The sequence below is a fragment of the Rosa rugosa genome, chromosome 6 (assembly GCF_958449725.1).
Source record: "Rosa rugosa chromosome 6, drRosRugo1.1, whole genome shotgun sequence".
NCBI classification, from domain to species: domain Eukaryota; kingdom Viridiplantae; phylum Streptophyta; class Magnoliopsida; order Rosales; family Rosaceae; genus Rosa; species Rosa rugosa.
The window spans coordinates 53,354,118-53,379,927 of NC_084825.1; the positions used below are offsets into that span (position 1 = coordinate 53,354,118).

General features: G+C 39.2%; 3 protein-coding genes across 7 annotated transcripts; 2 read left to right on the plus strand and 1 right to left on the minus strand.

Annotated features, from left to right (window-relative positions):
- Window positions 1-109: 109 nt before the first annotated feature.
- On the plus strand, window positions 110-18,800 carry LOC133713509 (uncharacterized). Of its 5 annotated transcripts, XM_062139556.1 has the most exons (9): window positions 110-426; window positions 14,796-14,850; window positions 15,463-15,888; window positions 15,966-16,181; window positions 16,312-16,404; window positions 16,486-16,596; window positions 16,698-16,994; window positions 17,094-17,568; window positions 18,628-18,800. In XM_062139556.1, exons 3-8 carry the CDS (start codon window positions 15,466-15,468, stop codon window positions 17,547-17,549), a joined length of 1,596 nt encoding a protein of 531 aa, XP_061995540.1. In that variant the 5' UTR covers window positions 110-426; window positions 14,796-14,850; window positions 15,463-15,465; the 3' UTR covers window positions 17,550-17,568; window positions 18,628-18,800. The 5 variants fall into 5 exon arrangements, with proteins under 5 accessions (XP_061995540.1, XP_061995536.1, XP_061995537.1 ...); XM_062139553.1 differs by lacking the exon at window positions 110-426 and having other exon boundaries at window positions 14,732-14,850; window positions 18,628-18,799; XM_062139555.1 differs by lacking the exons at window positions 110-426; window positions 18,628-18,800 and having other exon boundaries at window positions 14,732-14,850; window positions 17,094-17,862.
- LOC133717018 (uncharacterized) lies at window positions 729-2,024 on the plus strand. The gene is made up of 3 exons (XM_062143643.1): window positions 729-760; window positions 859-1,969; window positions 2,016-2,024. The coding sequence occupies exons 1-3, from the start codon at window positions 729-731 to the stop codon at window positions 2,022-2,024; spliced, it is 1,152 nt and encodes a 383-aa protein (XP_061999627.1).
- Window positions 18,069-18,637, minus strand: LOC133717019 (ABC transporter B family member 11-like). The gene is made up of 3 exons (XM_062143644.1): window positions 18,617-18,637; window positions 18,477-18,536; window positions 18,069-18,380 (listed from the first exon to the last, which is right to left on the minus strand). The coding sequence occupies exons 1-3, from the start codon at window positions 18,635-18,637 to the stop codon at window positions 18,069-18,071; spliced, it is 393 nt and encodes a 130-aa protein (XP_061999628.1).
- Window positions 18,801-25,810: the final 7,010 nt, after the last annotated feature.

The window sequence follows — 25,810 nt, forward strand, 5'->3', positions numbered from 1 at the left end:
AGTATGTCAAAAATTGGTATGCAATGTATTCTCTCGATTTTTGATGATGCAATGGTTCATTGCCGGCTAAAGTCTATGCCTTTGTTTCATTTCTACTAGTTTATTAGTTGTCTTTTTCATTTGGGTAACATATCACTATATGGAGGCATGAACGTTAGCACTAGTTATGTTCACCAAAAGATGGATTCTTTTGGTTTTGGTTTTCTGTCGTTTTTTTCTTTTTGTTCTGTTAATTGATGAAAAGGCTACCTATGACTCTTTCTATCTATTTCAGAACTTGGTTTTAATTAACTGGTTTGGTGATCATTGCTTTTGATCAGAGTAGATAAAGCTAGTGGATGCTGAAACCAGTTGTTCATAGTTGAGATTGGTTGGTTTATTACCTGAACTTGCGTCCAAGTCTTACGGCCCTAGTTCTCGCACTTGGTATGAATTTCTCGGCCAATCTTATTCTTTCTTATTCCCTGAAATTGTTTAAGTTATGCCTAATACTGATGTATTATATGTGATTCTGTGCTTTGTTTGTTGTTTATGGTTCTATGATACCTTTGTATCACTTGAGTGTTTACCACCTTGTGAAGATATTTTTGTTTGCTATCAATTTTTTTTTTTTTTGCACCTCTGATCTAAGAATCTATTTGACTACATTTATAATACCTAAATTACATAGGGACTGGTGTCTAAATATAAGGTAAAAAGTAGCTCCAGTGAAACGAAGCTGAAAGAACATGGATAAAGAATGGGCTTATTGTAAAAGCAGGTTACATCTAAAACCACAAACCCTAAGGTTATGTTGATATAAACCATAAATGTATTGTAAACTCTTTTCTATTTTTTGTTGTTGTTGTGTGTCATTAGCAATCCTAGAGCATTTTATGACGGAGCAAAAAAGTTTGTTAATAGCATTCATGCAAGTAAGGGGTATCCTGAAAAGATCCAGTGCCCATGTAGTAGTTGTATAAACGTATGGTCTTACCCACCTCGTACTGTATTAGATCATCTAACCTCAAATGGGATATATGAGAGTTATATTAATTGGACCTTTCATGGAGATGAGCCAAGAACTACTGTACAAGAAGAAAACATGGAAAGCTTTGAAAACTTGGAGACATATAAAATGTATAGAGATGCACAGCTAAATGATGATTTTATGGAACCTGCACCTGAAAATATAGAGTCTGATGTTACAAATTTAGTAAATGAAGCAGAACTTCCTCTATATAAGGGTTGTCCTTCTACAAAAATGTCAGCAACAGTTATGTTTTTCAAGTTTAAGGCTAGATACGGTCTATCTGACAATGGTTATGATGAACTTCTAGAGATGGTTGGTAGTCTTTTACCTGAAGATAACATCCTTCCAAGTTCCTTATACTCAACAAAAAAATTACTCAAAGCTTTTGATCTAGGCTATGAGAAGATTCATGCGTGTGTGAATGATTGTTGTTTATTTAGAAAGGATCTAGAGCACAAGGAAACTTGTCCGAAATGTGGCGCCTCTCGATGGAAAGTTAATAAGCGCACCCAAAAGATTGAGAAAGGAGTTCCTGCTAAGGTCTTGAGGTATTTTCCAATTATCCCTAGATTTAGGAGAATGTTTAGGGATGCTGAAAAGGCAGAACAACTTACTTGGCATGAAACTCACAAGAGTCAAGATGGCAAAATGCGGCATCCTGTTGACTCGCTTGCATGGAAGAAGATTGATAGTAAGTGGCCTGAATTTGCAAAAGATCCTCGTAACCTTAGACTCGGTCTTTCATCAGACGGATTTAATCCATTTGGTGATCTTAGTTCTAGATATAGTTGCTGGCCTGTGGTCTTGGTTGCATATAACCTCCCTCCCTCTTTGTGCATGTCCAAGGAAAATTTGATGCTAACATTGCTCATCCCAGGTCCTAAGCAACCTGGGAATGACATAGATGTGTATTTAGAACCACTCATTGAAGATCTGAGAGAACTATGGATCAATGGGGTAAGTGCTTACGATGCATTTACTAAGTCTGTATTCAATTTGAAAGCTGTATTGATGTGGACAATAAATGATTTCCTTGCTTATGGAAATCTGTCCGGGTATTCAACAAAGGGAAAGAAAGCATGTCCGGTATGTGGTGTTCAAACATCCTCTAAATGGCTGCCAAATGGACGAAAACATGTGTACATGTGCCATAGGAGATTTCTTGCACATGATCATCCTTATCGGCAGAATAAGACTTGGTTTGATGGTACCGTTGAAGATAGAGTGAGGCCTAGAAAGCTGACTGGTTCAGAAGTATTTCAGGTGGTGAAGAATATTAAAAATGATTGGGGTAAGAAGAATAAAGTTTGCAGCAGAAAAAAGAAAAAAAAAGTTGACAGAGATCAAGGTAGAAAAAGGAAGAGAAATGAAGGTGAAAGATGGGTTGTGAACGAAGGGGTTGATGATTATGTTGATGATGTTGATGGTAGTGGTGATGACGATGATGGTGACGATCCTACAAAACTTTCAAAAAGATGGAAGAAGAAATCAATATTCTTTGAGTTGCCATATTGGGAGGTAAAATTTACTTGCTTTCATCTAATTCTTGTTGATTTGTGTTTTTCTGTTGCATTTTATGGTAATATCCTTAATAATATATTTATTTGTATTAATCTAATTTGAAGCCAAATCTTCTAACCTAACAGACCAATTTTACAAAAGAATGTGGGTTGCTTAAATAAATTTTGAAAGCTGATAGCAATGTACTTTGAAAGCAGAGAGCAATGTCTTGATATATAGTAGAGAGCAATGTATTTACAAAGTGTTTCCAAAATATGGTTACTGTATATTATTGGTACAATGTTGCATATTATACATTGAAAGCTTTATTTCTACTAATGTAGTCTATTTTTTGTTCTCTTTCACAAAGTACATCCATACTTATATGCTGCATATTATACATTGAAAGCTTTATTTCTATTAATGTAGTCTATTTTTCTTCTGTAATACCCCGAAAAATCCAAATTAAATTCTGTGGATTTTCAGAAATGATTTCACGATAGTGGGAGCGAGTACGAGGCTCGGAGGAATGGTGGAATTAGTTCGAACGATTAATTTTCGAAAAAACGAACGTTATTTAGGGGGTCTCAAAAAGTGACTTTTTATACATTGGGAATTTGGGAAAACTTCCTTCATGAAAGTTGTAGAGGACATTAAACCGAGTGCGTGCATATGTGGTACGTAAAAATCGGAGTTCGTATGCGAAAGTTATAAGCAAAATATGAAAGTTACTGTTTATGGTAGATTGGTATAAATTTGAAATGTTACTGTAGCCAGGTAACTTTTCTTTCTTTTCTCTCTCCTTCCCCCGTGCTCTCTCAGTCTCTCTCTTCTGCAACTCTCTCTTTCTCTCTTCTGCAACCTCCTCTTTCACCACCTCTAGACCACCAAATGGCGAGCTGCGAGCATCGATAGACTCGTCTCTTCCTCCTTATCACGCATGTGGGAGTTGTTTACGACGATTTGGCCGGAAATGTGGAGATCGAAGCCAACATTTTTACTGTAGCAAATTAGTCAACGCCGATTTCCGGCCACCTCCAGTCATAAACCCAGGTCCATTAGAAGCGCCTTAAGCCGCTCTTCATGCTCGCCAAGTCTCATAACCCAGATCGAAGCATGGAGGAAGAAAGCATAATTGGAAAATTTCACTGTACATCGGAGTGCTTAATTGTTCGGCTACTTCAAGGTATTTTCTGACTTTGTCACAGTTGAGAAAGTGATTGGAAATGTTGAGATGATGCTGTGGATGAAATTTGGTGGCCAGAGGAGGTGGTTGACCGCCGCGTTGACCGCCGTTGACCGCCCACTGACCGCCGCTTGTGGCGGCGTATTCGACCATATTTTGAGTTTTTATTATCTAGGTGATGATCTACGCATCCTTACGAGCGTTTTGATATATTACAAGGTCATTTTAGAAAACGTTGATAAATAGTGAATTTATGTTTTGACGTTACTATTTAACGTTTTTACGTTTTATCTTCGGTTTACGATCTGTGAGGATCTGACCATCGGTTTTACTTCAAATTTGGATATGATGATCTTATGACTGTCCCAGTGGCTTTGTGTGGTCATGGGCGAAGATCCGACCGTTGGATCTTCGTATAAATGTAAAACAATGATTCGGAAGGCGATTCGTGAGAATCCGACCGTCAGATTTTCGTATAATTTTATGGAGATGTTTGTTAGAGTGATTCAAGAAGATCTGACCATTGGATCTTTGTGATAATTTTGGAGGATGATCCTAAGGGCGATCCGTGAGGATCCGACCGTTGGATCATCGTATAATTTTGATCCGACCGTTGGATCATCGTATAATTTTGATCCGACCGTTGGATCATCGTATAATTAGGATCCGACCGTTGGATCATCGTATAAATTCGATCTGACCGTTGGATCATCATTAAATTAGAATCCGACCGTTGGATTTCCGTATATGTGTGGTTTATGAATGATTGCTAAGTTAAGATCGTATCTGACTAGGTGATTGACGGTTTGAGTTGGTGGACGATTGTGGATCGTATTTTGAGCTGAATTGAAGACGCAGCGGGATTATCGAGGTGAGTAAACCTCACGTGGTTCATATTACGAACCCAATACAATTAATTGCTTTATTTTGTTGCAATCATATGAACTATTGTTGGTGTTACTAGACATTCCTGTGTGAATGTCTGTATATATATTATTACGTGAAATAATATGTATTGTTGGAGTTGTGTTGAGTTATTGTTGAGAAACAATATATTGTGAGAGATATTGAGTTTATTGTTGAGAAACAATATATTGTGAGAGGTGTTGAGTTTTATTGTTGAGGAACAATAAATTGTTGTGATCTGTGGAGATCACTAGGTCACGAGGTGACCATGGCATCTATTAGTGAATCACGCTCTCGTACCGGGCTGGTGGTTATTAATAGTATTAAATCGTAATCACGTCTGTGGCCGGACGAGTGGTTACGTTCAGTTAGAGCTCTAGTCTGTCTGCCAAATGTGGAGTGAACTTATGAGTGAAATTGAGAGTAACTCATAAGTGTCAATATATATATGGTAACCTTATGAGGGAAATTGAGAGTAACTCATAAGGGTCTATATATATATATGAGTCTGTCTACCAAATGTTGGGAAATCTTATGAGCGAATTTGAGAGTAACTCATAAGTGTCTATATATATATATGAGAGTGAGTGATCTTATGAGCTAAATTGAGAGTAACTCATAAGTGTCTATATATATATATGAGAGTGAGTGATCTTATGAGCTAAATTGAGAGTAACTCATAAGTGGCTATATATATATATGAGAGTGAGAAAGTAACGTGGGTTTGTGGTAGTCTTGAAATCTAATAAATCAACAGTTCTTTCTTGTTTACTCATACTGGCTGTAAAAAGCTTACCGGGTTTTGTGTTGTTGCAACTCCCGGTACACTATTCAAATTGTGTAGCGGGTAATCCTACAGGACAGGAGAACCAGGACGGTGATCGTGCGGTTAGAGCAATTGTTAGAGTTTTACAACAATTGTAAGTTGTGAGGTGTGTTATGCTCATTTGAGCTTTATAATATATTGTGAGAGTGAATTGTAATAATGAACTCGAAGTTTCGAGATTTGGTTTTTTGTAATTGTAATTATTCAGGTTTCGGATTTGAATTTATTATTCAAAATTCGGGGCGTGACAGTTTGGTATCAGAGCGTAAGGTGCATATTTGGTGATGTGTCAATACCTTCCGAGTGATGGCCCGTCTGCAGCGGATCCCCATCGTGTGCTCTTCGGTATTGGCTAAGTCATTGGGTATGCGTGAGTGTTGGGAGTTGTTTAGGCCGCTAGGTCGTTTAGGGAACGTGAATACCTTCCCTATAGTATTGACTTGGTTAATATGAATTTGTATTTGACTTATACTGTGTTTTAAGTGTTATACATGTCTTAGCCAAGCATACTATACTCCTTAGGTGATGGAGATTCGAAGGGGTTGTACTTAGAACCTTACAGTTGTCTTGTAGGTTCGTATTGGAATAAGTTCAGTGGCCGCGAGTTACAATCCTTGAGGAATAGGAACCTCTTGATTCAACTCTGTTAAGTCAACGAGGATTGTTTTATGGAAATGAGGTTCTTTTGATTGTTGAAGTGTTTGGTTGAAGACATGGTGTGGACCTATGCACGTACCTAGTGTGGATACGAGTATGAATTGTTATAAATTTTGTCTTCTTAAGTTGGACGTACAGATGTTTAGATGAGGTGTACGTATCAAGGATTAGATATCTTGTTTTATAAAGAGACGTCTTAGTGGAGTTTTGGTAATTGACATGTGATACGTGATTAAAGTGACTCTGAGGCAATTATGCTGACCTTGTGTGAGATTGAATTCTTAGTGTAGACTAAGAAGGTTGTGTGGTGATTTTATATACACTACGTGATGAACTTTTAGAAGGAAAAGTTATGAGTAAAAGTATGGGTTTTTCCCTGATGTCTATAGCAGACTTGTGAATATAGTTTTGTTCAAGTGAATGAAATTGAATTTTGAGGCCTATGTATGGTGCAGGAAGAAGCATGGAGGACATGTTAGAGTCAGGCAAGGGTTTGCCTTTGGTGATTGATTTTAGGTGATATAGTTAAACGCAATTTCAGATATTGATTTTAGTGACTTTGTTAGGTATCCATAGTGGTTCAAGTGAATTACTATGTGATATGGAGTTTGATTCGATTTCTGAATCGCTAAATGTTAGGGATTGAATTGTGGTGAGTTTTTGTTGAAGCAATTGATAGATGGAATTATCGAGATTCTATAAGAGTTGTAAGAGTAACTCTAAAAACGTGGGTTTTTCCTAGCTAACTCAGGATGTGTTTAGCTTTATAAATCCCTAATCCTATCGATGAAATTGTTGTGTTTGGTTTGACTCAGAGGATACTAGCTAGACCTCGATGCGACTTAATTGATTGTTGGATTCTTTTTGAGTGATTGTTTTTATTGCATCATTATGAAAGATGTGTGCAGTAGAGTTGTTTATGGTTTTGAAAATAGTATTGGGTGACCAAGGTTCGATCCTTGGTGTTGTTGTTGGTTAAACAAACAGGAAAGAAAACATGCACACCATCTTATTGAGTTTATATTACAAAAAAAAAAAGAAAAAAAAAGAAAAAGAAAAAGGAAAACGAGGACTATGCTGTACTAAGCCTAGTCAGCAGCTCCGGATGGGTTGAGGCTGAGCTCAAGAGAAACTGGAGATCCACGGTTGTAACCGCCTGAGCCACCGAAATAGTAATCATGTGCACTACCTTCCTCGGAAGTAGTCTTCAGGTTACCAAAGACGTCCTCGCCGTGCACGGGGAACAGAGGAAGAGTTTGAACCTCCTGGTGATCTCCTCCTCGTTGTTGCAGGGATGTTTGTCCTCCTGTTGTGCCAAAAGAGTTGGACTGGTATTAGTGTTGAAGTGTGAGGAAGAATATGAAACAAAATTTAAATCAAGAAATCCTTCATTACCAGTAGAATAGGTGGAACCAAAGTTGAGATCAATGGATCTACCATCATCAGTAGAACTAGTGGACCCAAAATTGATGTCAATGGATCCACCAGCTGGCCCAAAATTGATGTCGATGGATCCACTAGCACCAGTAGAACCAGTGGACCCAAAATTGAGATCAATGGATCTACCAGTACCAAGAGAACTAGTTCCCATGGGCACTGGAGCAGCCTGATTACACCTATTCATCTGCTTCTCTCGAGCCCTGACGTTCTGGAACCAAAAGTAAATGTTCTTACCCTCAACATACCCATACTGGTTCAGCTGGAGACAGATCTCGTGAATCTGCTCTGTAGTTGGGCACTTAAATCCCTTGACATAGTAAAGATCCTTGAGGATTCTTATTTGTTCTGGAGTAGGAATCCACCTGGTACGGCTTCGCCAGAAATCCATGTTGGCACTACTTCCAGCTGCTTGGGTGTTTCCTCCCTCCTCTGTTGGTTGCTGTTGTTGTGGTTCCATTTGTTGCGGGGTTTGGAGCTCCATTAGTTGCAGAGTTCGTGGCTTTTGGGTCATGGGGTGAGAGGATGTGGAAATCGAGGAATACATGGTTTAGTGTTTGAGGGAGATTTTGTTAGAAGGATTGGAGTTGTTGAACTGGTGATTGGAGATCTGAGATTCTCAGAGGAAAGATGAGATCGAATCTTCAAATGGAAGAAAAGATCTGAGAAAGAAGGATTGAAGATTTGGAGGAAAAGATTGAAGATCTGAAAGTTCAGAGGAAAGATGGGATTGAATCAACTAGATGGGAGAGAAGATCAGAAGAGAAGGATTGAAATTGATGAAGAAAGGATTTGAGAAGAGAAAGGCTGAAGAGTTGAGAGAGAAAGGCTTGAGCTCGGAAGAAAATTTCTTTTCTTTTGGAGTGAACAGTTTTTCCCCAGAATGCACCTATTTATAGAACAAGGTGAGCAGATCTCCACCGTTGGATGAACGATCTCAGAATTTGAATCCACGCGTTGGATTAAAGTCATCCGAAAACCCGGAAAAGTTGTTGGCGCGTGGAGAGCGTGTAAGGGGACAGGCCGAACCTCGAGATGCTGTGGCAGACAGCTTTAGCCGAAAGCAGATTTGACTGCCGTAAATCACGGAAGGGATAAGCCGTGACACAAGTGGGCCGTACTTGGGCCTGTCTCGGATCAAGGCATCACTGTAGCTGTGGGTGGAGGCCTGATGGGCCGAGTTTCAGAAACAGTTTTGGACATGATGGGCCGAGTTTCTGAAACAGTTTTGGATGAGTTGGGCCGAATTGTTGAAACAGTTGAAACAGTTGGTTTAAATAAAAGGATTGGTATGGATAATAACGTGAGCAGCCGTGCTCGAGTGGTTGAGTGTACAGTTCGTGTACAAGAGGTCTGAGGTTCGAACCTCGCCTCTCGTTTATTTTTATTATGTTCGTTTATGACATAATAAGTATAAAATTTGTACACATTATATTAAGCACAGCTTGTGCTCCAGTGGTTGGGGGACAAAGGTTTCGTGCGGCAGGTTGAGGTTTCGAACCTTGCCTTCCCCGTTATTTTATTTATGTCACTTATGACATAATAAATATAACACGTGAGCATATATTAATGAAGGCAGCTCTTGCTTCAGTGGCTGGGAGCAAAACCTTCGTGTTTGAGGTCGGGAGTTCGAACCCTACCTCTTACAAATATTTTTGGGTCTCGTATATGCTTGATATACGGATGTATATACGGTATGTACGGTATACATACGTATATACGGTCTGTACAGTATGCATACGTATATACAGTTGTACGGTATGCATACGTATACACGATCTGTACGGTATGTATACGTATATACGGTATGTACAATTTCATACCGTAGCCGAGCTGGAAGTTGGTGGGCCGATTGGTAGGTCCAAATAGTAAGCCCAATTGTTCAGCCCGAATAGTAGGCCCAAATGTTAAACCCAAAGTGGTTTGGGCCGGTTCGAAATGTGGATGGTCCGATTTCTTCAGGCCCAATTGGCCAGCCCTAGTGCTTAGCCCAAGGATTGAGCAAGCCCAAGTCATCATCATTGGGTGACATAATTTATTGGCGTACTTTTGGGGATGATTTGTTTTGAGTGATGCATCTCTATGGTTGTGAAGAGTGGTGCATGCTTAAGTTTTACTATGGAGATTTACCGTGATGCTAATTGAGTAGCGAAACACTTTGTGGGAGTGATTACTGTGCTTGTATGCCAGTACAGAGTGATGATCTATGTGAAGATCTATGTGATGATCTATGTGAAGATCTATGTGAGGATCTATGAGATGATCCATGTGACGATTTTGTGTATGTGATGTGGAGTGTTGTTGAACAGTTGTTTTGTGAATTTACATTGTGATGAAGGGATTTAGTGGCCATAGGAATGTATTTTTATACAAAGGATTGTGGCTTTGTAGATTACTACAGATTTGGAAAAGATGGAGATTCTATGATTAGGTCAACCTTAATCGAGAGGAATTGACTTACGCTTAAATTTCGGGACGAAATTTCTTTAAGGAGGGTAGATTGTAATACCCCGAAAAATCCAAATTAAATTCTGTGGATTTTCAGAAATGATTTCACGATAGTGGGAGCGAGTACGAGGCTCGGAGGAATGGTGGAATTAGTTCGAACGATTAATTTTCGAAAAAACGAACGTTATTTAGGGGGTCTCAAAAAGTGACTTTTTATACATTGGGAATTTGGGAAAACTTCCTTCATGAAAGTTGTAGAGGACATTAAACCGAGTGCGTGCATATGTGGTACGTAAAAATCGGAGTTCGTATGCGAAAGTTATAAGCAAAATATGAAAGTTACTGTTTATGGTAGATTGGTATAAATTTGAAATGTTACTGTAGCCAGGTAACTTTTCTTTCTTTTCTCTCTCCTTCCCCCGTGCTCTCTCAGTCTCTCTCTTCTGCAACTCTCTCTTTCTCTCTTCTGCAACCTCCTCTTTCACCACCTCTAGACCACCAAATGGCGAGCTGCGAGCATCGATAGACTCGTCTCTTCCTCCTTATCACGCATGTGGGAGTTGTTTACGACGATTTGGCCGGAAATGTGGAGATCGAAGCCAACATTTTTACTGTAGCAAATTAGTCAACGCCGATTTCCGGCCACCTCCAGTCATAAACCCAGGTCCATTAGAAGCGCCTTAAGCCGCTCTTCATGCTCGCCAAGTCTCATAACCCAGATCGAAGCATGGAGGAAGAAAGCATAATTGGAAAATTTCACTGTACATCGGAGTGCTTAATTGTTCGGCTACTTCAAGGTATTTTCTGACTTTGTCACAGTTGAGAAAGTGATTGGAAATGTTGAGATGATGCTGTGGATGAAATTTGGTGGCCAGAGGAGGTGGTTGACCGCCGCGTTGACTGCCGTTGACCGCCCACTGACCGCCGCTTGTGGCGGCGTATTCGACCATATTTTGAGTTTTTATTATCTAGGTGATGATCTACGCATCCTTACGAGCGTTTTGATATATTACAAGGTCATTTTAGAAAACGTTGATAAATAGTGAATTTATGTTTTGACGTTACTATTTAACGTTTTTACGTTTTATCTTCGGTTTACGATCTGTGAGGATCTGACCATCGGTTTTACTTCAAATTTGGATATGATGATCTTATGACTGTCCCAGTGGCTTTGTGTGGTCATGGGCGAAGATCCGACCGTTGGATCTTCGTATAAATGTAAAACAATGATTCGGAAGGCGATTCGTGAGAATCCGACCGTCAGATTTTCGTATAATTTTATGGAGATGTTTGTTAGAGTGATTCAAGAAGATCTGACCATTGGATCTTTGTGATAATTTTGGAGGATGATCCTAAGGGCGATCCGTGAGGATCCGACCGTTGGATCATCGTATAATTTTGATCCGACCGTTGGATCATCGTATAATTTTGATCCGACCGTTGGATCATCGTATAATTAGGATCCGACCGTTGGATCATCGTATAAATTCGATCTGACCGTTGGATCATCATTAAATTAGAATCCGACCGTTGGATTTCCGTATATGTGTGGTTTATGAATGATTGCTAAGTTAAGATCGTATCTGACTAGGTGATTGACGGTTTGAGTTGGTGGACGATTGTGGATCGTATTTTGAGCTGAATTGAAGACGCAGCGGGATTATCGAGGTGAGTAAACCTCACGTGGTTCATATTACGAACCCAATACAATTAATTGCTTTATTTTGTTGCAATCATATGAACTATTGTTGGTGTTACTAGACATTCCTGTGTGAATGTCTGTATATATATTATTACGTGAAATAATATGTATTGTTGGAGTTGTGTTGAGTTATTGTTGAGAAACAATATATTGTGAGAGATATTGAGTTTATTGTTGAGAAACAATATATTGTGAGAGGTGTTGAGTTTTATTGTTGAGGAACAATAAATTGTTGTGATCTGTGGAGATCACTAGGTCACGAGGTGACCATGGCATCTATTAGTGAATCACGCTCTCGTACCGGGCTGGTGGTTATTAATAGTATTAAATCGTAATCACGTCTGTGGCCGGACGAGTGGTTACGTTCAGTTAGAGCTCTAGTCTGTCTGCCAAATGTGGAGTGAACTTATGAGTGAAATTGAGAGTAACTCATAAGTGTCAATATATATATGGTAACCTTATGAGGGAAATTGAGAGTAACTCATAAGGGTCTATATATATATATGAGTCTGTCTACCAAATGTTGGGAAATCTTATGAGCGAATTTGAGAGTAACTCATAAGTGTCTATATATATATATGAGAGTGAGTGATCTTATGAGCTAAATTGAGAGTAACTCATAAGTGTCTATATATATATATGAGAGTGAGTGATCTTATGAGCTAAATTGAGAGTAACTCATAAGTGGCTATATATATATATGAGAGTGAGAAAGTAACGTGGGTTTGTGGTAGTCTTGAAATCTAATAAATCAACAGTTCTTTCTTGTTTACTCATACTGGCTGTAAAAAGCTTACCGGGTTTTGTGTTGTTGCAACTCCCGGTACACTATTCAAATTGTGTAGCGGGTAATCCTACAGGACAGGAGAACCAGGACGGTGATCGTGCGGTTAGAGCAATTGTTAGAGTTTTACAACAATTGTAAGTTGTGAGGTGTGTTATGCTCATTTGAGCTTTATAATATATTGTGAGAGTGAATTGTAATAATGAACTCGAAGTTTCGAGATTTGGTTTTTTGTAATTGTAATTATTCAGGTTTCGGATTTGAATTTATTATTCAAAATTCGGGGCGTGACATCTTCTCTTTCACAAAGTACATCCATACTTATATGCTACATATTATATACATTAACAGCTTGTATTAATACAGTCTAATTTGCTATATTGCAGACTTTATTATTACGGCACAACTTGGACATGATGCATATTGAGAAAAACATTTGTGAGAGTATCATTGGAACCTTATTGAACATGAAGGGAAAGACAAAGGACAACTTGAATTCACGCAAGGACTTAAAAGTGATGGGGATTCGAAAAAAGTTGCACCCAAAACAAGATGGTTCCAGCAAATCTAAAAGTGATAAAGCACCTTACGTGCTCTCAAAGGCAGAGAAGAAAATATTTTGTAGAAGGCTAGCAAAGTTAAGATTGCCGGACGGTTATTGTTCTAACCTTGCAAACCGTGTCTCCATACAAGACAACAAGATTATGGGTTTGAAGTCACACGATTGTCATGTTCTGGTACAACAAATTCTAGCTGTAGCTTTAAAAGGACTTCTTCCTAAAGGACCAAGGATTGCTATATTCCGCTTCTGTGCTTTTTTCCATCAATTATGTCAAAGAGAGATTGAGAAGAAAAAAATAGGTCTGCTTGATGATGATATTGCTGAAACTCTATGCATGCTTGAAAGGTTCTTTCCTCCGTCTTTTTTTGATATTATGGTTCATCTACCGATTCATCTTGCACAAGAGGCTCTTATCGGTGGTCCTGTACATTATCGTTGGATGTACCCTTTTGAAAGGTGAGATATGAGTTCTATTAATTATTTATTGGTCTGTCGTGAACTGCATTATGTACAATTTATTGCTGATCCTGTACATTAGTGGTAGTAATTTTGTTTTCTTTTTCTGTTTTCTTTAATTTTTTTTTTTACTTTAGGTTTATGAAGGATCTAAAAGGATATGTCAAGAATCGGTCAAACCCTGAAGGATGTATAGCAGAAAAATATTTGGCTGAAGAGATAACACATTTTTGTACCGGATACGTTAAAGAAGCAGCTGAGATAGGTGTTCAAACAAGACGCAATGAGTCTCTTGAGGATGAAACAATATTGGAAGGGCGACCACTTGGCAAGGGGAAACAAAAAGCAATAAGTTCTTCTATGTTAGAGATCGCTCATCAATTTGTATGGACAAATACTACAGAAGTAGACCCATGGAGAGAGTAAGTTTGATTTCTGTTTTGAACCAGTAAATTATTAGTTGAGTTTAACGCTACTTATTAATTCTTCTACATGTTATTTTGACCAGAATGCACAAGGAAGAACTGAAGTGTTTAGATTCACATCTTGAAGATAATGAAAGCCTTTTAGAAAAGAGACATATGAGTAGTTTCAGTGGATGGTTAGCTGATAAAGTTAAGTTTGGCGATTGTAGTAATATGTCTGATATAGTGAGGTGGCTTGCTTGTCGGCCTAAGCAATATGTGGTGTCCCATTCAGGCTTCATTATTAATGGGAACCGATTTCATACAGAGACTACTGAGAAGAGCGCACAAAACAGTGGGGTGTCCGTTGAAGCGGACACAATGTGTCGAGCAAGTGCAAGGGATAATTCACAAAAGTTGGACAGAGTGTCATATTATGGTGTTATAAGAGATATAATTTTGCTAGACTATCGTAAATTTAAGGTTCCACTCTTTGATTGTTATTGGGCAAACATAGGGACTGGTGTCAAAGTTGAAGATGGTTTCACATTGGTTAACCTCCACAATGGGCATCATCAATTTGACCGAGATCCCTTTATTTTTGCATCACAAGCAAAACAAGTTTTTTATTCAAGAGAGAGTGATATGTCAAATTGGCATGTTGTACTTAGAGCACCGCCTAGAGGTTTTTTTGAGAATGATTGTGTTGATGAGATTGCTTATATGCCAGTAGATGTATCACAACTAGACCTAGATCTTGAGGATGAAGAATGTTATAGATACAATAATGAGGAAATCTATTCGGTAATTGTATGAACTGCATGTTATGATATTTAAATAAATTCATTTGCATGATGTTTGCTGATTACTTATATAAGTGGTGAGATTCTAATATGTTTTTTTCTGGCTGAACAGAGTGAAGGTGACTCTGACTGACCTATTTCGGCAAAGCATCAGCACAAGTTATTTGGTAAGATCTATTTTGGTTTGTGGTACAAGATGAGGTTGCTTTACATGTCACATATATGTGCATATTAGCTAAATGAATACATGTGCATTTGTGTCAACATACAAATTGTGATTTTTTTTCTTTTTTTCTTTTTGTGTGTTGTTTATAGGATTTTGAAAGTATGAACGGTGTATTCAGAGTTAATCGTTATGTATTTAATTTTGAGTTTGAACATGGGTTTTAGGATAATGCTTGATTTCGTAGAAAGATTCTATTTTTACTCAGTTGGTAGTAGTTGGGTTTTCAAATTGAATTGAAGCAATGGTTTCTAAAAGTTTGCATAAGGAACAAATTGGCACATTTAAGTCTTGCCATAATTATATTATTTGAAAGTTAATACTGCTGGAGGTGATTGGTATTAAGAAATTAAGAACTTTGGCATAGGAACATAATTTAGCTCAATTGTTTAAGTCTTTTAGTAGCGAGAGTCGAACAATATTAAGGTTTTGAACTTTAATTCTTGCCATATTGGGTTGCTGCACATGTGATGGAAATGCATGTTTTCCTGTTCTGAATTAGATTTCCTAAGTTTGGAATTTTGGTGTTTGTATAATAATTTTGTTTGACTTCTAGACTATGCCTTCTGGAGAAACCTCAAAGAAAGGTGCAAAGAGAGCCAAAATACATGATAAAGCTGCACAGACAGCTGATGTTTCAGTTGGGCAACAAAGAAATGATCCAATGAGAGAATCTGAAGGAAATTTAGGTTGTCCGCCTCGTATGCCAACTGAAGCAGAACCTATTTCAACTGAAGGTCAAGCTACAGAAAAGCCGAAAATACCACCTAGAGGTAAAGCAAAATTGTTGGAGATTGGCAAAAAAAAAAGAAAACGTCCTATCCTAGTTGAATTCAATGAAAGAGGCCAGCCAATTGGGAAAAATGCAGCTATATTCTCCTCATTTATTGGATGCACGGCAAGAGAGCTGATACCAATAACTTCACCGACTTGGAAAAATTTATCAGATTTGTTCAAAACTCAGATTTGGGAGCACATAACAGTAAGTTTTTTTCACTAAAAAAATAGAACGTTACATCAATCCATACATGTTCACCTACTCACTCATTTCTTTTGTAGACAAGTTTCATTGTTGACGAATGCTATAAGAAAAATGTTATTCGAAAGATGATCAAGCTTTGGCGAGATAATAGATCCAATGTTATGAAAGAAGTGGAGAAGCAAGCCGAACTTGTAGGCCTACAACGTGCTGCTACCCTTTTCAAACCTAATAATGTAGAATCTATGAATGAGTGGCTAGCTCTTGTCAAAAACAGAACTAGTCCGTCATTTAAGGTGCGTTTTACCAATATTTTGTTATTATTCAAGTCTAATTCTAGCAATCTCTCGATAATAATAGAAAAAGTAGCTAGACTTGCCTATATTTTATGGGTTTTTAACAACTATGATCACTTGTTTGTCATAGGAAATGTGTCAAAAATTCAAAGCAATGCGGGCAGAAAGAACTTTACTCCACAGAACTAGTAGAAAAAGTTTTGCCTGTCTTGAAGAAGAATTAGTAAGAACAATTTGGTAGTTGATTTCATATGAGTTTTGTGATCTGAGATGATAAATACTATTTGTACTTATTGATTTGTAGAGGGAACAAAGTGAAACCCCAGATGCAATAACAAGGTCTGATGTTTGGATTCATGCTTACGAAGCGAAGAAGAAGAAGGATTCAGATGTAGTTGAGGATCCAGAAATAGTGGTAAATATACTAATCTCTTGTTTTCATTTTTTGAGACTATTATCTTAGGTGTAAGACATTATACAAGTCTGCTTATTCATTTTTCAATTATTTATTTTCAGAAACAAGTGAAAATGTACAAGGCTGAGCAAGAACCTTCAGAGAAATGTTCTTTAAAAGATGATGCTGTTGCAAAAGTACTCGGTCCTGATCCACGAGGACGAGTAAGAGGGTTGGGATTTGGAGCGGTCCCTTCAAAGGCAGATTATCAAACCAATGTTGGAAACAAAGTTGCTAAGTTAGAGAATGCTTTATTCACTCAATCACAGAATATGCTTGCTCAATCACAAGAGATTCAACAATTGAAAGAGATAGTTGGAGCTATTTTGGCACGGACAGAGAAAGAGGGGAATAACCATGTAAGTCTTCAAGATACAAAGTATATATATATTTTTTTTGTGTTATTAGTTGTATGATACATTAATTAGGTTATTGATTCCTTATTATTATAATAAAAGGGAAGTACCAGTGGTCAGCATTCTGGTAATCAGCTTTCACAACAAAAAGATAAGGAAAATATAAGTGTGACCGTGCGAAATTCTGAAACTGAGAGACCACAAAGCAGGCACAGTAAACAAAAGAACTCAAGTGTTCAACATTCTGTTGATGAGGGGTTGCAGAGCAAAGAAAAGGAAGGTGCAAGGACCAAGGGTATTAAGAATGATCATAATAGAATTGAGTTATTAAATTGGTTTCAGATGGGAGAAGAAGTTGTTGCAAGTGCAAAACTTGAGTCAAAGGATCCAAGTGCAGTGGTCCATCACGTGCCTCTTGGCCACGAATGTTGGAAAGTTTGGGTTCTTGATGTTTTTGAGGATATAGCTTTGTATCGACCAACCAGCGAGTTTGGAAAATTGAGTATGGCTCAAGGAAGTACAATTGCATGGCCGATCAAATACATCAAATTGGTTTAGCTAGTCTTCAAACTTTTAGGTAATTTATTATATCATATCTTTTTCTTCCATATCTTTTATGCAGAGATAATGTTAATTTTGTTCTCTTTGGTTTTCTGACTCTTACTTCTTAGCTTGATTTTAAATTATCTGGGTTTTCATTTAGCATCAAATTTTATTGCATTATTGGAAAGTTTGAAAGAACTGCACTTTGTTTGCTAGATTTTGGGTTGTATATATATATAAGCTTATGTCCAGGTTCTGTTTTAGAGAGTTCATATATCTTTGCTGAGTTGGGAGCTTGGGTTTTACTTTTGGGGTAATTGGAGGTATGGAAAAGCACTATGATACTCTATCTTTTAGTGTTTGTTGGTTTATTTTGTTGTTTTTATGTCACTAGTTGCTATTTACAGAAAAAACTGTGCTGCAATATTAGGAAACTGAACTTGGTACTGTTATTGGAAAATTGACATATATCTTCATATATATATATATATATATATATATATATATATGTTTAACTTAGATGATCATTTGCTTTTACATGGTTTGCCGAGTACTTGAAGATTCATGCTTTCCTTTCTCTGCAATTACTCCATTTTTCACCACTGCTATTAAATCTGCACCCTTAATCGTGGATAAACGATGTGCAACCACAACTGTGGTTCTATCCACCATAACTCGATCTAGTGCATCTTGAACCACTCGTTCGGATTCAGCATCAAGAGCACTAGTGGCTTCATCTAGTAGTAATATCTTTGGTGCCTTCATTATCGCTCTTGCAATAGCCACCCTTTGCTTCTGTCCACCAGACAGTTGAACCCCTCGCTCGCCCACTATTGTATCATAACCCTGCATTGTTTTGCAAACATAATGTGCTTTAATATTCAAAAGATACTATTTCTAATGGCTAAAAGAAAACAATAAAGTTTTTAATTCAGTAACTACATGTTGTAAACTAGTAATGAACTTGTGGGCATTTGCCAATTCTGCTGCAGCTATATATTGCTTTTGTTATTTAACTGTGTTTTACATTCATAACAGAGACGTCCAGTTTTTGAAGTATATATTAACAAGCTCCGTTTTACATTCATAACAGGGACTTCCATTTTTTGAAGTATATATTAACAAGCTCCGACTGATGACAAATTTCTTAGAGAGATAGTCGAGAGATTCCGCATTTGGGAGTTGTTCAAAAGATGATGCGGTATATTTTGTAATGCTATAATCTTAAACTCAAGTTTGCTACTAATTGTACTTAGTTAATTTGTAGTAGATTGGATATGACAAGTTTGTTAAAACATTTTCTAGTAATTATGGTATATATATATATATATGTTGATTCACCTGTACTTGAGCTTATTATTCTTGCTTAAGATTACAAAATGAAATGTTAATTGACCATTTTTGGATTATGAGCAACACCATGCATGCATGAAACCTCTCTGTCACAAAGACTTTTATGGCAGGCTATGTGCGTCATAAATGACATATAAAATTGATAGAAAAGCCTTTTATGGCGTGCAAACTTGGCCGTAAAAAATAGATGATAACTTCTTTTACGGCATGTTAAGTGTGCCGTAAAAACAGTCTTTCACGGCATGCTAAGTGTGCCGTAAAAATAGTCTTTCACGGCATGCGTAGTAGGCCGTGAATAGAGTGATAGACAGTCTTTTACGGCATGCAAGGTGAGCCGTAAATAAGTGGTCAGAAAGTCTTTTACGGCGTGCTTTCTTGGACATTCACGGCGTGCAGACATTCTATAAATCAAACTGGACGACTGTTGAGAGTACATTTACAGCGTGCTTGGATGCACAATTACGGCCCTCTTATGTGTGCCGTTAAAAAGGAATGTCTTTTACGGCTCCGGCATTTACAGCCTGCTGTTTTACGCCGTAAATACCCTTTTACGGCGCACATTGTGGGCCGTGAAAGACCATTTTTGGTGTAGTGATAGCACACCCTCCGTGGGATTTCTCAAATGAAATTTGATTGTGATATACATCGTAACATGATATAGAAGGGTGGAAATACTGAAGCAACTTTGTTTGACAAGATAATTGACATGAGTGTAGATGAATCTTTCTTGTAAGAGAGAAACAAATCACACGTAAAATTTGTATGATAAAATCTCTGTTAAAGACAAAAAATCCAAACTATTGAGGATATCGACATTGAGTGTGCCTCTTCAAACTAGGGTTTAGTTCTAGAGTTGTAATAGGAGAGAAGATTCTAGATTTCCTAATTATATTCGGATTCTATTTACTTGTATGACAAGATTATGTACTTTATAAATCCCTATATAAAGGGCTCCTATTATCAATAATAGAACTACTACAATTCTCCCATCAATTCTCTCTGCAAATCATATTTTCCTTAAACACGTTATCAGCACGAGCCCTAACCCTAGCCTAAAAGAAAAAAACCCTAAAACCAAAACCCAAAAACTCCCTCACCAAGCTGCCGCAAACCCTAGCCGTGCTAGCCTACCGCGCCGCAGCCCTGCCTCCTGCCCCAAGCACTGCAGCCCCCCTGCCGCAAGCACCATAGCCTCCTACAGCCCCCCACTGCGCAACTGCTGCCCTCCCGCAGCCTTGCGCCCAGCCCACGCTGCCCCTGCAGTACATCTGCTGCCCCGCAGCCCTTCGCCCAGCCGTGCTGCCCCTGCAGCCCGCGCACTAATTCGCAAGCTACCGCAAGCCCTGCAGCCCCTACAGCAAGTCATCTGCCTGCTGCCCTGCAATCTGCGCTCCTGTCAGCCCGCTAGCGACGCGCCCTTGTGCTCTTGCCGCACACCCAGCTCGCCCGTGCGCCTGCAACCCTTACGCAACACCCCCGCAGCAGCTAGCCTCGCTGCTGCCCTTGCACCTGCATCCCCCAATGCACCAGCAACCCCGCAACGCTGCAGCCCCTGCTGCCCCGCGCATCCGACTCGCTGCAAGCCTTGCTTCATCATCTCCTCGGTTAGCTTCGCTCCATCACACCTGCATCAACACGCGCGTGACCCAAACCCCGAATCAACAAGTAAGTTTTTACGATTAAAGTTCATGCTTTCTTGTCTTTTAAATTCCTTTATTTTGCTGCAGGATTTTGAAATTTATGAACATGGTTTTGAGTATTTAATAAGCAGAATTGTGGGGATTCACGCTTAACGAACTAAGAGCGTTCGTAACCAATGAACTAAGAGTGTTCATAATAAGCGAACTAAGAGCGTTCGTAATCAATGAACTAAGAGTGTTCATAATATTCGGACTAAGAGCGACCGCAAGCATCAAATTGTGACCATATTAAAACATCAATGTTTCGGTCTAATCCAAATATTCTTGGAAATCAATTTCTTGGTAGCATAGCTCGAAAATCTTATTATTATTAGTTTTCGTGGAAGTTTAGCTCCGAAACTAATTCGATCTTATTTAACCCTTTTTCAAGATGTCAAACTCGAACATACTTGATTTTGTTCCATTGGATTATGCAGGCAAAAGATACCTAATGTGGGCTCAGGATGTTGAGCTCCACCTTATTGCCCGTGACTTATTGCATACAATCCAAGAGCTTTGTCATAAAGGAACTGCTCCAGGCCCTCAAACTGAGATCGACAATTCTAGGGCACTTGCCCTAATGATGCGTCACATGATAGGGACCTCAGGTTTGAATTCATGAATGAGGATAGCGCTATAAAGCTATGGCAAGCGCTTCGTGAACGTTATGGCAACGTTCGTGACTCCATCCCTCCGAATTTAGAAGCAGAATAGAATGATCTTCGCTTCTCTGAATTTGATACAGTCATACAATTTTATTCGGAAGCTCTCCGCATCACAAGAATGATGCGCTTCTGTGGCAAGACGATCACAGAAGAACAATTGATTGAGAAAACCCTCAATACCTTCCTTGTCTATGCTATGAGGTCCTGTGATTTATTTCGGACTCATATAAATGCAAGACAGATCACAAGCTTTCAACAGCTTATTGAAGCTATGGAAATTGCAGAAAGGCAAGGCAACGAGCTTGTGAGAAGAGAAATTGATAGGCTTCGAGATAGCTATCCAGAGCATCGTCCCATGGCTAGAGAAAGTCGCCATAGACGTCATGATCCATATGATCGAAATGCTCATGAAGGTAGTCGCCAAAGGAGACAATCATGCGACCGTAGGAGCCGTGATTTTGAGGGAAGAAGGGTTGGAAACCATGGAGCCAACGTTGGCCATGGTCATCACTTTCCAACGCCACCGGTCCTAGGGACCATGCAAATTGCGCCAATGCGCCTCAATCAAGGGAGAATCCTCTTTATGGTGTCTATTTCTGATATGGAACGTCTGATCAATGGACCCGAATTTGCATTGTACCTAAGAAGGTAGCCGCATCATGGTGATCAAGACATCGAGTTCAAAAAGACTTTAAATCTGGCGATGAAGACAAAATGCCGCAGATTTTTATTTCAAATAGTCTTTTATATATTTTTCCAAGAATTATGTAATGGCAATTATGCCTTAATCAATAAATGACAATTTTGTATTAACTCTTTCTCAAGTGGCGCATCCAATGAAGTATGATGTCTAGGAAAGTGATTGAGATTAGTGGTACTTAAGAGAGCCTCGCTCCATCGACATCTCTCTCTACTTCCCTGGTCATATTTGATTGGAGTTACCAAACGGATTGAGTGACTACGATTTGTCTAAGTTTGATTTTTATTTTGGATTAGACTTTGGTTAAGAAACTTTGATGTAATCATTGACTATTAATAAAGTGTCGATTCTTTTACTTAATGTCTTGGACATACCTTAATTCGAACTTTATTTGAAAGATATAAGAGCCAATGGTTTTCATGTGGAAACACATTGTGAGAATGGACAAGAGTTCATTTGCATCACCTCTAATGACTACGGACATAAACGAGTATTAGAGAAACTTATGTGTCGCTCTAGTGGGCTGTATGCAACCACTATTCGAGTCATTGAATCCAACCAAGTCATGAGAGATGACTTATGGGATTCTGACACATATAGGCTTTGGCACGACCGTTTGGGACACCCAGGTCATGATATGATGATCCGTGATACTAAAGACTTCACACGGACATCTCTTCTTCAGAACGAAGAGAAGTGAGAATCAAAAGTCGATTCAAAGAGAGTATTGCACCGCCGCCACGCCTTGGGGCGCCGCCGCCATGCACCACCAGCCAGCCAACGCCGGCGCCGTGATCCCCATGCGGCAAAATCATGTCTTTGACGCCATGTATGGAGACTTGGCTCCTCTCTCTACTTCTCAAAGTAAATTATGACATTGTGGCTCAACCAAAACCTTCATTGGTTGATTATAAGGCCAATCTTTCGTTCTGTATAGCCTGTTTTTTTTAAGATCAAGACCATCCTATGCAAAGGACACTAAAGAAATAATTTCATTTTTACATAGAATCCAAGGGGATTTTGTGGATCGATTCAACCAACTTGCGAACTGCTTAGATGTTTTATGGTGTTGGTTAATGTTCGGACACGCTGGTCACGTGTCGCGCTATCATTCACTCGTAATGCTGCTTATGATGAACTCCTAGCCCAGAACATATGGCTACAGGCTCACTATCCAGATCATCCCATTCAGTCAATTTGACTTGATAATGCTAGAGAGTTTACATCGAACATTTTCGATGACTATTGCATATCATTGGGTATTGATATCAAGTATCATATTCCCATGTACACACCCAATTGGTCTTGCGGAAAAGTCACCATTAAAAGACTACGATGGTAGCCCGAACTTTGGTAATGCGCACCAATATTTCCGCTTGGGTTATGCAATATTGCATGCAGCTATGCTAATTCGTCTACGACTCATAGCAGCCACTCAACTTTTATTTGCGTTACAGCTAGTGACTGGGTTCGAGTCTAATATCTCGTACTTATGTATATTTGAGTGTGCAGTTTATGTGCCAATTGCACCGCCACAGCGCATCAACATGAGTCATTGCAACGAATGCATATATATATATTTGTGTTGGACATAAGTCTCCAACTATAAGTCCGCTATGTAGAACCCTTGACAGGCGATCTCTTTTTTCGCTGGATTTGCGAATTGTCACTTTGATGAGACAGTCTTCCCGTCGTTAGGGGGAGATTAGAACGTCAATGTTCAACAGGAACGACAGGAATTGTCATGGTCTGTCCCCACTATGTCTCTTCTTGATCCCCTAAAAGTGACGAAATCACATATACCTGCTGCAAATATGTCTGCAAGGATTGATGTCCCCACAAGAGGACATGGTGCCACCCAGAGAAGATGGGTACAGCACCACTACCATGGATGGTGGTATGGTGACGCCACAAAGGTGGCATTAGGGGTGGGCATAAAATAGGGAAAATTCGGTTACCGCCCGACCCGACCCGAATAAAACGGGTCGGAAACCGATCAGAATACAAAACGACGTCGTTTTGCTTTAAAACCGCACCGACCCGATAGGCTCCGGTGCGGGCTCGGTTCCGGATCACGAACCGCCCGAATTAAGCCGCCCGACCCGATTTATTATTTATATATATATATATATATAGCAAATAAAAGGATATTTCTCTCCACCCTAGCCGATCTATCTCTCTCTCTCTTGAACTATCTCTCTCTCTCGAACTCATGTTGCCGCCTCATAGCCGCCACGCCAATCTCTTGCTTTTAGTTCCTCTCTCAGTCCCCCACTTTCTCTTGACATCAGCTTATTGGGTGAGTTTCTATCTTGAAATTTTGGGGTTAGGGATCTGGGCTGAGATTTTGGGGTGAGGTTTTCATTTGTTTAGGGATTTCAGTTTGAGGGTTTTAATTAGGGTTTCGATTTGGAATTTTGGGGTTCTAGTTTGAGGTTTTTGATTGTTGTTTAGTTTCTGCTTAATTTTGATTTTGCTTTCTCACTTTTTTCTTGACCGACTTTGTCTCATAAGGACATAAGGCATGCAAGAGATCAGCAGAAGCTTTATTGCAAACAGGAGTTTAATACCAGTCGTTGTTCCATGAGCTTTTGCATTGGCAGGATCCCAAAATCTCAGTTCTCTCTTCTTCTTCCTCTTCTTCTTTTTTGTTTTTTTTTTCTTTCCAGTTCCTGTGTTCAAATCAAGTTGAAGACAAACATGTGATGACTGATGAGAGTGTATATTATAGCCGTAGTTCCTAGTTTGCTGCGTGTTCTTGTTTTGACATCAAGAAATATGTATGTGCAGGTTATCAAATTTCATTTTCTAGTTGCTGTTTAATTAAGGATGCGGTTTGCACCGAAACCGCACCGGCCCGCACCGATAAAACGGTGAAACTGGAAATCCGGTCTAAACAATGAAATCTCGGTTGCGGTTTGGAATTTGGACGTACCGCATTATCCGGTTCGGGTGCGGTTTCAGGCCCAAACCGGCCCAAACCGTACCGAGCCCAGGCCTAGGTGGCATAATGGCGTCATAGGCCATGGGTTCCGCTAGAGAGCGTAGGAGACCCATAGGTTCGATGGATTCTCGCCCTAGGAAGAGAGCGAGTTTGGCACAACTTGATCCATTGATCATTGATACTCAAAATCCGTCTCATGAGAATATTCTGGATTGTGGTTATGTCCAAGAGACATCGTTGGGGGACGCCTCAATGTTAGAACCAATTCCTGAGAATATAGAGATCTCTACTAATTACACTAGTGTACATGAAGACGTGGAATTATTGAGACCAATGACATCGAACCTTACTCCGTTGAAGAATGCCAACGTAGAGAAAATTGGCCTAAATGGAAAGATGCGATCCAGGTTGAATTGGATTCACTAACGAAGAGGAAGGATTTCGGGCCTGAGATGCCAACACCTCCTAACATAAAACCTATTGACATTAATAGGTCTTCGTTAGATAGCGTAATGAGAAAAAGAGATGATAATCTCGCCTTATGACTCAAGGCTTCTCATAAAACGCTCTGGAATCGACTACGAGAAGACATATTCTCTCGTAATGGATTTCATTGCACTCCACTACCTTGTCAGTTTGGTAGTTTCTAAATAACTGAACATGCAGCTTACGAATGTGGCCACTACGTATCTCTATGGGAATCTAGATACGGAATATAATGATGGTTCTTGTGGACTTCATTTACCCAAATCAAGTGGCTCTTGACCATGGAGCGCGTTTGCAATGAGGGTGAAACGCTCACTAAAGTGACTACTTGATTGGGAAGGGATATGATGAACTATGCCCCTGCGTTTTCATGACAAGTTCTGGATTTGCAATTGTCACGGTTTATGTTGATAAACATAATTGGAACCCTTGAGAGTTAAGGGAAACCG